Here is a 15,659-nt window from a genome sequence, read left to right as displayed (position 1 = left end):
CATAAAACGTTAGACGTTTTCAGTTTACAACAACTCTGTAATACATATTACACAAATAACAAAATATATTTGTATGCAAACTACTCGATGAATAAAAATTTCAATTTCTAAATCAAAAAACAAATCATCGGTAACATAAGCAGCCATCTAACAAAAAATTTATAAATTTCCAAAAGATTTTATTAGAGACTGCATCGAGAACAACATACAAATAATAAATGAAATTTCAAATAAAATCAAATCATACTCATACTGATGGCATACTAAATATGCTACCAATAGTTTAAGTAAAAGTAAGAATAAACTGATGTGTCATGAATGACTATAAAATACGTTATAATAAATGAAATTATTTATTTATTTTTGTGATAATACAAGTTATATTCTATCTGTGATCACTTAAATTTTCAAACCAAAATCGATTTTTCATATGAAAATTAACTGAAACATAAACCTGGCTAACACAAACCTGGTAAATAGTGGTCCTAAAAGAAAAACTATAACAATCTGTGAACATCAGGACAACCAAAAATATGTACTAAAAAAAATATCCACTTTAAAACGAAAGATATTCTCTTAAAATAAAAAAAATATTTACTTGGTTTCATTTCAAAGTTTGATTAAAACAAAAATAAATAAAAAGTAAATAAAACATTGAGCTCATGAATTCAAATTGGAAATTAACCTTTAATAGCACTTGTGGTCCAAATTAATCTCAGCTTTTAAAATCACGAACAACACAGTTAAATTGAGGATAATTTTGACCCCACGTGCTCTTAACCCTCTAACCGGCCAATTTTATTTTGAGCAAAAAAAATATACCAGGTTATTGTTTGAATAAAAAAGAAAAATCGTTGTATTAAAAACAAGTAAGAAAGTATGGTCGGTCAAGCCCGACCATATAATACCCTACACTAAGTAAAAGAGCAAAAAAAATTGTCTTTTAAAATTTCAATAATTTATATTTTTGAGTGATTTTCAGAAGAGGGCCTTATATGGGGGCTATGACCAATTATGGACCGATCACCATGAAATTAGGTCGTGTGATTTATGTGTATATTGAAGTTAACTATGTTGAATTTTGTGTGTTTACCAACATTTTTAAGCGATTTATGCACGTTAAAGTGATTTTCGGAAGCGGGTCTATATGGGAGCTATGACTAATTATGGACCGATCGTAACAAAATTTGGTGACATGAATTTTGTGTATATAAAACTTATTTGGAGCGGAATTTGTGGAGATACATATATAAATTAAACATTTATGACCGATAAAGTCCAATTTCGGGAGGACATTTGTATGGGGGCTAGGTGAAATAATGGACCGATTTCAGCCAGTTTCAATAGGCTTGATCCTTGAGCCGAAAAAATAATATGTATCAAATTTCATCGAAATATCTTCAAAATTGCGACCTGTACTCTGCGCACAAGGTTTACATGGACAGCCAGCCAACCAGACGGACGGACGGACGGACATCGCTTAATCGACTCAGAAAGTGATTCTAATCGATCGGTATACTTTAAGGTGGGTGTTAGACTAATATTTTTGGGCGTTACAAACATCTGCACAAACGCATAATACCCTCAACACTATGGTGGTGTAGGGTATAAAAACAAAAGACAAGTGCACGTTCATGTTTATCACAATAAGTAAATTGTTTATCTCTTAAAACATATTTACCGTTATAACGGGGAAAATAAGCAAATAAAGCAGCATTACATACATTTAACATACACCGCCTGAAGGCGGTCTTGCCAGTTAGAGGGTTAAGGGTTAAATTCCATTTTTGTACTGTTTTCGCAACTTTCATTAAAATCGACACAAAAATATATAACACTTCGCTATCATTCATTTAGAAATTCCAAATATTGCAAAATTATATCTTTGACCTTCACACTTTAAGGGTTAAAATTGTCCTCTTTTAGTAAAGCTTTCAGAGTATATCTAGAATTATCTGGCCTATAATATTCTGTATAGGTTTTACTTAAAATTCATAACAGTAAGGAAATGGTATCATTTCCCAAAATATGGCCAACAAATTAGTTTTTCCCGAAAATCACAAAATTTAAGTCGCAGGTACGGAAAAACTGTAGAATTTATTGACCTGTTTTTTTTCATATTTTTATTCCCTATTATATTCTCAATAAATTCCTGTGTGATGATCAAAAAATTCTGAAATTTGTTTAACAAAATTTTTAAACATTTGAAAACGGAGTTTTGAAACTGCCGTTAAGAAAATTTAATTTTTTTGATCATTTGGACAAAATCTCATATATTTTAAGTAAAAATTAGCCTTTATTTTAATATTTCTCAAAATATGTTAATTTAGTTCCTACATTTTTAATAATTTTAAAATTTTTTAAACAATTTTTGTCTTTTATTTTAGTAATTATTTAATGGCAAAATTTTTACAAAAACTGAAAAAATTTAATTTTTTCCGCCAAATTGCGGCACTCCATTTTTTAGCCGTTCAAGCTCAAACTTTTATAAATTTTTTTTTATCGTAACCTCTCACAAAACTGCCCTTGGTTTTTGAAGAATCGAAAATAAAACATAAAAAAAATTTAAAAAAAAATCATGCTTAAGTTTTCACGGTGCCCATAACAAAATCCAAAGTTTTTTTTTTGAAGCAGCCTAGTGTATAAATTAAGCGAAAATAAAGGTCCCTTAAGTCAACGAAAATTATAGAAATGATAAATTACAATGCAAACAATAAAATTATATTAAGAAAACAAAATAATGAAAAAAAAAAAGAAAACACCAAAAAAATGCAGTTATAAGGTAAATATGCAAGAATATGCACTAAAAAATCGATGACAAAATTCTTAAATTGTCTGAAACGGATAAATATCTAACTCATATTTTTATACGAGCCACAGAAAAAAATTATAAAACATATTTATGGTTTCCCTGTTAGTCACTTATATTTTCAAACCAAAATCGATTTTTTTATATGAAAATTAACTGAAACATAAACCTGGCTATAGACAATCTGTGATCATTTTCTACCCAAAATCAATTTTTTATATGAAAATTAACTGAAACATAAACCTGGCTATAAGTCGTTATACAAAAATTAGAAGGAAACCTACAGTCCAAATTGCATGACTATAACTTCAGACGCATGGGCTGTGCGATGATGAATCAGTAACGTTACTCTTTTATAAGTACGAGTACATAGATTAGAAGGATACTTAACAAATGTAAAATATAACAATAGTAATAGCAACTATAAAAACAACGAAAATAACAAAAAAAAAATTAGAAATTTTATTGCACGCCTTTGATGTCCTTACAAATATAATGAACATGACCAAAAAGAAACACGAAACAAATTCAACCGAGCATGCAAACAAAAATGCAGACATGATGACAACAACTACCAAAATGCTCTCACTTACCTATATTTATACTAGACATGCCCTTAAAAAATTAATTAACTTTTCGATTTTAAATAATGTTTTTTAAACGTTCTTTTCTTAATCTTCTCTTCTAGAGAAATTAACAACACAAAGTTATTAGCAATTTTCCACATCATATATTCAACAAAAAATTGCATCTTTTTCTGGGAGTAAAATATTCGTAAACTAGTATATATTTTGAAAACGCGGATAACTTTGTTATTTATCATTTTACCTAGTGAGAAAGGTTATTTTCTCAGGGGTATTAATTTTCTGATAACATTTTAATTTTGCAATAGTTAGTTTAAGCTATTAATGAACAAACTAAGACATATCAAATGCAAATCAATTTTCAAGGGCGAGTCTAATGTATACAGTTACGACTATTACAAATTGTACAATGACTCTATAAATGATTTTGAATTTGTACATTAGGGTATAACTTTCGAAAAATTTAAAAAGATACAAAATCGAACATATGTACAAAATGTTCACAATTTATTGATGTATTATTTATTGATTTATTGATGTTACTAGTACAAAACTGAATTTCGATGTGAAAATTTGTACATAGCATGCGTAAAATGTTTTCAAAATTAAATTTTGTGAAAATGAGCGAATTCACTTAATTGTTAAGAAATTCGTGGTTCCTTTTGCGATAAAGTAATAAATCTGAAAAATTGCTGCCGTTTTAAAAAACAAAATATTCTAATACATAAAAGAGATCAAAACATAACAAAAAAAGAAATCTGTTATTCGGTACCGTGAAATAACTCCCAAATGAAATAACTCCCCACTAAAAAATGAAATAACACCCAACAAATTTATCATATAACTTAAGACTTATTTCATTATGAAACAACTCCTAACGCATAGGGAGTTATTTCATAATTTTTTGTTGGGAGTTATTTCATAATGCAATAACTCCCAATGAAATTTTTGTTGGGTTTTATTTCATTTTATTTTGGGAATTAGGAGTTATTTCACTGTATTGGGAGTTATTTAATTTTTCTTGGGTTCTACTTTGCAAAAGCAGAACCCATAAATATCAAAAAAAAGTTTTTTGCTCAGAAAAGTTTTTTGCATTGCCGGCCTTCGGCTGGGCGCTAAATTTTTCTCCTCTAGGGTGTATTAAAAACTGGTTTCGCTCAGAAAAGATTCTTCTTAAATCGTCGGCCTTTGTGAGGTTGCAACGATTTCTTAATCTGGTGCGAAATGAAAATCGGCTTTCTGAAATATTATAAAACCTTTCTGCAATGAAAGAAATCTTTTCTGAGCGAAGCCAGATTTTGATTTTGATACAGGAGGAGGAGAAAACCTTAACGCAAACAACTTTTCTGAGTGAAGCCAGTTTTTGACACATCCCAGAGGAGTAAAACTTTGCGCTACGCCATAGGCCCGCAATGCAAAAAATGTTTGGTAAACGATGAATATTTTCAATTTTGTAGTTCCTTTTTTTAGATTACATAAATAAATTGCTTCGGATTGGGAATTATTTCATTTCTATTGGGAGTTATTTCGCTTTTTTGGGAGTAATATTTTTAAAATTATGAAATCGCCGATTATTGGGAGTAATTTAATTTTACACTTTGGTAGTTATTTAATTTTTCAAGTTTGGGAATTATTTAATTTTTGATGGGAATTATTTCATTGGGAGTTATTTCATTTGGGAGCTAATTCACGGTACCCTGTTATTCGCTTGTGTTTTTTTTCATTTCCTGTTGTTTGTTGCCGCAATATATAAAAGTCGTGTAAAAAAAGTCGTATATTTGAAAAAATGGTTGCTAATTTGAGTTCGCGTTATATCGAATTCACGTAAATAAAGTACCGCGTAAATGGAGGCTTACCTATATTTGAATTCAAGTACAATTTCGTAACAGTATGTTAATGTAACAGATTAGGTTAAGCCACTATTCCATTAACGGCAGCCTTGTTATCAGTAAATAGTATGTGTACATCACAAGATATTTGATAATAAAAAAAGCTGCACTCACATTTCCACCTGTAGAGCGATACAAAAATCTGCCGTAATCTTCAATGTATGTACATAGAATAATTTTTGGAACCATCACTATACAACCACATGATCCGCTCAGGAGGACTGAGTTCGCTCAGCCACATCGGAATAAAAATAAATAATAATAATGGAGTATCTAGGCTCCTTATTAGAGTGACAATCAGTTGTATGGAAAAAAATTTTTGTTAAAATTTTGAAGAGTGCCGGGTGGAATGAAATCTAAAAAAAAAAAATCGGCTGTCACTCTACTCCTTATATGTCGTAGACCTTACCACTTCTATTGAGGAACCAATAATGGTACTAGTTCTGTTTCAGTTCCGTTACCACTAGAAAAAACTATAAAAGGATTATTAAATTGGCCAAAACAAAGTATGTATCAGGGTTATACCCCTAGTGTACAATATTACAAACATATATGTATGTATATATAAATACAAATACACATTCAAATATTTATATGCAGTGTATTTAAAGAAGTGTGAGATATTGGGTTTGGCAATACACATGTTTTTCAAAAACGACTTAACATACATATACACATTGCATAAACATTATGTTTTTACCTGAGGCATTATTGTATGAATGAATGGAGAGGAAAAAAAGCTTTTGAACAATATAAAATTTTTGCTAGGGAATCATCACATGTGACATCATCTCATTCATTCATTTTATTACTGGAGTTTCACATCTGGCTTTACATACCGGTGTATATGCGTTCAATCTGAAAATTATTTTGTACATAAAAATCTAAGAAATGTTCTTGATTGTTTACTTGAAACAAATACGATCTGTCAAGCGCCGAAAGAAAATGTTGTAAATAATACATACTTCACTTCTGCACAGATGGTCATTCTCGACCTTTTTGCCTTTGTTGTTTCTAAACATGATCGAAATATAAAAAAAGCCTTAACAAAGAAGTGTATCTAAATTAAAGAACTTCTATTCCTGCCCTCCTATCATTGTATTAAAATGGTTACACACACATTCCTAGAAAACTACAAATATACAAATTCATTTTATATCGCTTCATTTTAAAGTAAATTGTTCAAGTGAAAAATCCACTTGCTAAGTCTTTTATGGCGAAGTCTTATTACATCCTTACTGCTGCTACTTCTCCTGATTTGAGTGCGGCAAAAATTTATTTGAAAATTGGTATTTCAAACTTCATGCTCGTATGTATGTGTGGGACTCATACACGTGTGTGTCTGCAATAATATTTGCATGTACGAATACCCAGCTGTTAAGCAAGTAGTCAATGTATTCCTTATAGACAGTAATTGTTACTAATGTCCTATCACTTGGCTGTCTACAATTTATATATTTTGGGTCATTTTACACGTATGTGCTCTTTGTATTGCAGAGAGCAGGCAGTTGGTTACTTTGTATATCCCAGGTAATCTAAAGTGTAGTCACTTTAAACGTATTGTGAGTAATTCGTACAAACTGGTTTAATACAAATTGTGTTGATATAATTCTCATACAGTTTATTTTTCTTTCTGCTTAAGTATACTAATATCCCATGTAACATAGCACGGAGACAATAGTCACTTTAGTGTCTCTTAGTAACCTATAGTGAAGTCACTTTAAACATTTATTTTGTACTGCACTTTAAAAAGTAGTTGTTTTAGCCACCATAAGCAATATATTGGAGATTTGTCGGAGGAAGGTTTGTTTACAAGCAATCGTTTATTGGACAGTCCATGATATGTCTTTTTAGATGACTGTTTGAGGTCAATTAGTTCTCGTACATGTTAAAATAACTAGTTATGTAGCTGATCAAGTAACCAGATAGGTAGCCAGTAAGGTAACTGACGCTATGTAACAAGTATATACATCCAAAGCGTTGTCTACTTTGGACCAGCTATCAGATCGTCTCATTGTAATCAAAAAGGATCATGCTTAGGACATGCACGTGATAAAATTACTAGTCACGTAGCTACTAGTTATGTAACTAGTTGCCACCATAGATGATGGGTAAAAGAACTGCTGGGTACTTATAACACAATGATGATTTTATTCTAAAAATTCCAACATGGTCTGATAGCAAATGATAGCAAAAAAACTGAAGCTTCCAAAAAGTACTGTGAATGATGTTATAAAACGTTACAGAGGAACTTTAAGCACGGATCGTAAGAAAAAAGGAACCAAAAAAGTTAGCAGACGAGACCAAGACCTTACAACGAAAATACTGCGTTGTATTAAACAATATCCTGATAATTATCGCGCAAAAAAAATATAAACCAGTCATAGTACAGCACGAAAAACATGCCTGGATGATGGCTTACGGCCATATCGTAACATTAAATATCCAAATCGTACAGAAAAGCAAAATATTACTGCTGTAAAACGGTCTCGTTTACTTTACGAACAAGTTTTGAGAAAATTTAATAACTGCCTTATCATGGATGATGAAACGTATGTGAAAATGGACCTTCAACAGCTACCAGGAAGTAAATTGTATGTCCTGGTATCTTGATAAAAAGGTAATGTTATGGCAAGCTATTTGCAGTTGCGGTCTTAAGAGTGTTCCGTTTGTAACCTCTACAACTATGATTTCGAATATTTACATCAAAGAATTTCTTCAAAAACGTTTGCTACCCTTTATTAGACAACACCATTCTTCAGTAAAGTTTTGGCATGATTTTTGGCCTCCTGCCACTATTCCAAAGCTGTCATGGATTGGTATTGAAGCAACAAAGTCGATGTAATACCAAAACATATGAACCCACCCAATTGTCCCCAACTTCGATAAATTGAAAAATATTGGAAGCGCTATTATCGACAATAAGAAAATGTTATCAGCTTGGAATTAATATGCAGCACAGGTGGACCGAAAAGTTGTGCAAAAGTTAATGGGTACCATTAAGTTAAAAACTAGAATTTTTTAATAAATAAAATTAAATTTATGGTTGAACATTATGAAATCGAATTTTTCTTTATGTAGATATTAAAGCTTAAGTGAGACCGGATTTTCAGTGAACAATGCTTTATATTCATAATAAGAACAAAAATTCTCCAAATTCCAAATATGTCCAATAAAATTCGAATTTTTATTAGAAATCCAAACATTATTTTTATAATGAAAATAAAGTAGCTCTCATTTGTAAACAAGTCCAATATTATATTTATATTAACAAGCAATTTACTAATCTAATACACTCTTGGTTTAATTTTAAACATTAATGGGTCCCTTGGGCTCAATGTCAAATCCGCAATTAGCAATAGATTTTCATCTTTTTTCCCCGCATACTCAAGTTCATAGTGACGCAAAACGTTAGCCAAAACAGTCTTTATTTCCAACATGGCAAATTTTTGTCCAATGCAGTTACGTGGACCAGCCGAGAAAGGTATGTAGGCATAGGCACTCCTTTTGTCGGTAGTATAAATCATTTCAAAACGTTCAGGCTTAAATGTATTGGGTTCGGGAAATAAATCTTCTTGACGGCCCAAGTGGAAAATAGAAATGCTAATATTTGTGCCTGCAGGAAGTATTTTTCCATCTGGAATTTTTAAAAACAAAATTCAGTAAAGTATATTAAAATTTATAAAACGAAATAATATTACTTATATGACAATCCTCCGTTACTTTCCTGCCAATTAAAGGTACCGAAGGATACATTCTCAACGTCTCCTTGATACACAATTCTACATAATGTAAATTATTAAGACCCTTATAGGAAACCGGCTTAGTTTTATCTTTTCCAAATACTTTTATAATTTCTTCGAAGCATTTCTGTTGATATTTCGGATTCATAGCTAAATTGTAGAAACAAAAATTTATAGCTGAAGATGTGGTATCATGACCCTCAAACATAAAAGTGTCCACCTCTTCGCGTATATCCAAATTACTTAAGGGCTTTCCATCAATTTCAGACTGTAGTAAAATATCCAGGAATGTCATTTTACGTTTCAAACCCACATCATCAGATTGTGGTTGTGCCGAATTCTCTTTGGTTTTCAAAAGCTCTTCACGTCTTTCGAGGATAACGTTTTCTGAGAAACCATGCAAAACAGCCAAGGCTTTCTTTTCTTCCTGGGCCAATTTGGTAAATTTATAGATTAGTTTGAAGCGATATAAAATATCGAACATGCGTTTAAATAGGATGCTTGAAATGCTAAATTCAAGGACAATATTGATAAAAATTCGTTTATGTAAATGATTTTATTTAACATACGTTTTAACAGCTCTAACATATTCCGTGTCAGCATTGGTCTGAGCATTACAAGATACGCCCATAGCAGTTTCTATAAGGCAAAATGAATTTTATTAATCTTACTTCATTTTATTGTAGTAACAGTATGAAATAACGCCAATGAAAGGTTTATTTTGTAATGGAATGTACTAAAATGTGGCATGAAAAAAATATTTCGAAAACTCTCGCAATAAATCCTAAAAAAAAATGTAGAACCTATTAGATAGTTACATTAGGGATTCCTATATTACAGTGAATGCAAAACACCTCTTCTAGTTTGCATATCAACTTGGAATATTCAGAGTGACAGTCATTCTTATTCAGTTTGCAATTGCCTATAAACCTGGTAAATCCAAGATCCATTCGTATCTTTATCGTCATTCAAAGCCAATACGTGTTATGAAAATATGTTCCGGATATTACAGGAATCTGGATATTGATGATGTTAACAGTGTCTTGATAATGTAGATCAGTTATGGTTTGCCCAGAGTTCCAAATACCAGCACCACTGACGCCGTATGACCCAAAATTCAAAAGATTATTTCGATGGGTACCTACTAGGGTATTCATTCGACTAATGATCGTTCGATTAATCGAATAATTTCTTACGAATAATTATTCGAACAATTTAAAAATTGCCATTTTCGAATAACGAATAATTCAAACAATTTTATGTAGAATAATCGAATAAAACGAATAAATGTTCATATATATTTAAATGTATTAAATTGCTTACAATTTTTCATAATTTCAAATATAAATAAGTAATAATGGCTCACAAAAATTGTATTTTTTCGGAAATTCGACAAATAAAGACAAAGTGACTTTCGATCACTGTAGATGACTGTTCCGATAGCTCCTTCTATAAATATTACTGCAGGAAGTTTCAATTCTAAAAACAAATCTTTCAAAATTTTAACTTAGTACTTGAACCAATGAAAATAAAATATTTGTTCTTTAGCTGGCGAAATATTAGAAGAATCACAATTAATAATCAAAATATTAACTTAGATTAAAGTGGAGTTGAATGTGATGGAGAATGTGATTTTGAAACGGTCGTCGAAAGTGATATTGAGGATGACATTTATAATGATTACATTGAAATAGATGAAGGCCATGATCTTAAAATATATGTATATAAGTGATGTTATTAACCGCATACGTAAGTGTAGCAAAATATTTAATAAATCGAATGATAAACACAAATATTGCAAATTAATGTTTGTTTTGCAAGAAAAGCAAAATCATGTATAAGACGAACTCCATCGTCTTATACATGATTTTGAACATCGTTGAACATCTTTGTCTAACATGATAATAAACTTTTTGCGTATTTGTAAATGCGTCAATCATGCACTGCCTGACTTCAAATTAGCCACGTTCACTGACAATGATATCAAACTTTGCACAGATTCCCTTTATTGTGTAATTCCCCAAGACCACTTTATTAAGCAAAAATTCGGCAACGTTGATAGAGCTTGATATATAATACAATTTAGACATAGTGAATAATTAATTTACTAAAGAATTAGTTACTCAATTTAAAACCCGAATTAATGAATGACATAAAGAAGATCTTAATACGTTTATATTGTACTTGAATTCAGGCTCAGGTCCAACTAGATCAAATTTTTTAAAGCATAGCTCCAGAACGGAATCTAAAGGGTTTGCTAGTCAATTGTTTTGTAGATTGTTCGGAAATTAATCTGATCAGAATATTTCTGTTGAAAATTTAATAATGTTTTTTAACATTATCAATACTTGAATTGTTAAAATATTATAAAACCGACATCAAAACTTCGTTCTATACTTTTTTAAAAAAATTTAAATTATTCGAATAATTCGATTAATTTTAAACGTGTGACCGAATTATTCGAACAAGTTAAAATCTCCTATTCGAATTAATCGTTTTATTCGAACAAGAGAAAAATCGAATAATTCGAATACCCTAGTGTCAACGCGTTTATTTATTGAATACTGTTGAGTATTTCAGGAAGACACTAGGAGGTTTGAGAATTTTTCTGCGCCAGACTGCACTCAGGATCTTATCCTCTTATGGTACACTGCGTTACATACATATCTTTACCAACTCAGTGAACATATTGGTTTGATATTGTGCATGTTATCTGGTCATGAGTTCCAGATAACCTGCACAACTGATTGTCTGGCCAACAGGAGCCATCACATTTTCATAGGACCGGAACCTTTGTATGGTTTTATTCTTGGACTGAGTGGGTTCAGGCAGGCAAAACGGTCCAGGATTAAATCCTAGAATTTGCGATCTTAGAATACTTAGGACAATGTTGGGACAATGGTGGGTCGAAACAATACAGATTTAGCGAGATACACCAACATATTTTCAAAGGACCAAGTGATTTATGATTGACCTATACGGAAGAGCTTTAATTGTACTTTAGTGAAAATAAATATTATTTTCTGGGTCAGTAGTCCGCCTTCACACTCAATTTTTGAACTCCCGTTTCGTTAACATTGCACAAATTGGCAAAACATTTCAGTACAAATGTTTTAGACCAAGTTTGTGACACACTAATACACATATCTGTGTTCGATAATATTAAATATTTGATTAATTTATAGAGTATATAACATAAACGGATTGTTATTAAACAAAAAAACCGATTTATCAAAACCACATGTCTCCCATCACTGTTTAAAGAACTTACCACAGATAATATCCAGTGTTAGCAAATGTACCCAATGATCCATTTGAATAAGACCGTTGCTCTTCTCAGCTGCTTCGTGTAGATTTTTCACAAAAATTCGTGTATTATGTTCAAATAACTCAATAAATTGCTCCAATATTGTAAAATGAAATGCAGGCGTTAGAATTCTGCGACGTTTAAACCATTTAGGTGGTTTACTAATGAGTAGACCCTCGCACAACCAGTCGTTAAGAAAATCATAATCCTGAGATTTTATCAGCAAATTGTTGGTACCCAAGATATATTCCAGATCATTGGCGTCTTGCATAAAAATAGCTAATACAGGACCTAACCACAATTTCACCGTTTTGCCATAGTCTTTGAAAATATTGGCCATAATTTGAACCAGATCTTCTGGTTTGACACCCAAAAACAAATATGCATTGCCCAGCAATGGCCAAGCTTTGGGGCCAACGAAACTACGCGCTAAATATCTCATTCGTATAAGACGTTTAAGCGGTTTAAAGAAAAGTAGAACACATACTGTGAATAAACACAGTATTATATAAATTAAATACATTGAGTTGAGTATAGTTATGTGATGTTTTCGAATTGAAGTGTAGCTTTAAACTAATCAAGTATTTACTGGATTGGAACATTTAAGAACAATGAATATATATAATAGGGATGCCAATCTCGAAATCCCGATCCCGAAAAATCCCGGGATTTGTGAAAAAGAATCCCGAGATTTTTCGGGATTAACAAATCCCGGAATATTATGAGATTTTTGATATTTTAGGAAGATTTTTGAAGCACCCAAAATACTTAGAAAGTTAAATTTCAGCATATTTATAATACTAATCTCGCTTCAAATCCAAACGCACCCGGTTTTTTTTATTTGAATCAGGGAGCAGCACGTCTCCCTTGCATTGACAGACCTTTACACAATTTACACTTTTACGAAATTTATGTTCAAGTTATTTTCTGAAGAGGACTAGGAGCAAATGTAGCCGGATTTCCGCAATACTTTACAGTATAATTTCAGAGTACTTACAACTTATTTTGTGCAAAATTTTATAAGGATATTTAGGACAGTACTCCGAGGGACAATTGTATGGAGCTAGGGAAAATCATGGACCATTTTATTTTAATTCAATGCATTAGTTATTGATTTGTTATATTTTTACTTAAATATATTAATGAAATTAATAGTTTTTATTCTTGAATTTGATGTTTTTGACGTTTAACTAAAATCCCGAAGCCCCGAAAAATCCCGAGATCCCGGGATTTACATTTCTAAAATCCCGAATCCCGGGATTTGTAAAACCCAGTACCGTTTGGCATCCCTAATATATAATAACTTATAGTTAATAGGAAATATAATTATTATAATTAATCTAAGTGTAAGAAATGGGCAGGTTTTTATTACACGATAAATATAAGCAATTATGAGGTAATTAAGTATATTATCTGTTGATTTTAGTTACTGTTGACAAGTTATATATGACATATGTCTGTTTTATATGTGCATATGTTTAATACAAACTAATGTGTAACACTATTTTTGCACATGTTTCCTATTAACTATAGCGGTATTCACTGTTAAGTGCGATTGGCCTAGCAAATGCAAAATTTTACCGTAATCCAATAACAAAATACACACAAAAACATTTACAATTTTGCATTTGCAATGATGAAATACCATTCGCACTTAATACTGAACTCCGCTTATATGTATGTGGCGTCCAGTGTTAAGTGCAAATATCATTGCAATTGCAATAACAAAATACATACTCACAAAAACGCATTTTGCATTTGTAATATTGCCAAGCTACTTGCTCCAAGATACTGAACTCTCTAATGAAACATAATTTCGTACTGAATCTTGAGCTTTGAACTAAAAAGCTCGACATGGCTTCGTAAGTAATTACAAACAGATGCGTTCTACTTAAAGTTGTACCTGTAAATAAGGGTAGAATTATTTATACAACACTATTAGTTGTGTGTAATGAACAATTCAATTAAAGATTGTGAAACAAATTAAATATTTTAATTAAATTAATGATATTTTAATCATTACTAAAAGAAATTCTTTCTTTGGTATTAATTTAAATCAGTTATAAAATGATTGATATGTAAATATGTATGTGTGAAATTTAAAAAAAAAATTAAAATTATTTTTTCTTTGTTAGGAACTCGTTGTATTACAAACCAACTAATAAAATTATGCAATTAAATATGCATTACTAAGTATGTATTACTTATTATTACATAATTAAGTAAAACGACTCTAAAAAAACTGCATACAAACTAATTGTTTTTGATATATAAACAGTAGGGTGGCCCTTAATACACAAAAGTTAAATTTTTTCCCAGTCTTTCAAATTAAATTGCAAAAGCAACTTTTAATGGCAAAATTTTTACAAAAATTGAAAAAATTGCATTTTATCCCCTTGCAAATGCATCTCAAAACTTCAGAAGTCTTGCGGCACACAGAGGGATTTTGGTGTCAAAAAGTCACTTTTTCAAACACTCAATTTCAAAAATCAAATGATGCAGTTTTGTAGAGAAATGCTTAAAGATGAAATGTACACTTATAGTTTTAAGAAAAATTTTATATTATTTTTAAAAAATTTAAGTAAAGTCTATGCAAGGGTGTTAAGCAAAAATGTAATTATATTTTAACGCAATTCAGTGGTTTATATATGTATAATTTTCCTAATAATACCATTTACCTTTAAGATATTTGAAAAATATAACATTTCTCAATAAATGAAAAAAAAAATTCTGGCGATATCATAAACCGTTAAGAAGATATGCTCAAATCTATAAGTCTCTAAAAATTATTTTATTTTTGATTTTCCATGGGAAAAAAATGTAGCCCCACTTTCCCCCACGCAGTTTTTTTAATAAAATGAAAATTGGGAGTGTCTTGTTTCGATTAAAAAAAATAGTTTTCGGAACAGGATGAAAACTTAAAATTTTTTGTCGAATAACAAACGAAATATCATAAAAATTCTTATCTATGTATGGGTTTGGTGGACGTGACCGATTTTATTGAAACTCGGCATACGTTCTTCTTTTGTTTCAAAAAATATATGTACCAAATTTCTAGACTTTTACTTGGATAGGAACAATTTTATGCGAAAAAATCGATTTGGATTGCATGGGCAGTGGGCGTTGGGCGTGGTCGATTTTGATAAAATTTTATTTTTTTTCTTATTTTGGTCCATACAATTCTCGGTGCCATATTTTAGCGCTCTACGAGCACTCCTTATAATTTTTGTCAACAAATGTATGAAGCCATCCCTCTGTGCGGCAGGTTTTAACCCCAACCGATTTATCTAAAATTTGTTCAGGATGATTTTTTACAAATATTCACCA

General features: G+C 30.8%; 1 protein-coding gene across 1 annotated transcript; it reads right to left on the bottom strand.

Annotated features, from left to right (window-relative positions):
* Positions 1-8,569: 8,569 nt before the first annotated feature.
* Positions 8,570-12,789, bottom strand: LOC135955192 (cytochrome P450 4d1-like). Its single transcript, XM_065505516.1, has 4 exons — positions 12,297-12,789; positions 9,595-9,664; positions 8,984-9,534; positions 8,570-8,919 (listed from the first exon to the last, which is right to left on the bottom strand). Exons 1-4 carry the CDS (start codon positions 12,772-12,774, stop codon positions 8,570-8,572), a joined length of 1,449 nt encoding a protein of 482 aa, XP_065361588.1. The 5' UTR covers positions 12,775-12,789.
* Between the last annotated feature and the right edge of the window lie 2,870 nt (positions 12,790-15,659).

This window comes from Calliphora vicina, chromosome 1 (genome assembly GCF_958450345.1).
Source record: "Calliphora vicina chromosome 1, idCalVici1.1, whole genome shotgun sequence".
NCBI lineage: Eukaryota > Metazoa > Arthropoda > Insecta > Diptera > Calliphoridae > Calliphora > Calliphora vicina.
This window is presented reverse-complemented; position numbering and strand designations above follow the sequence as displayed.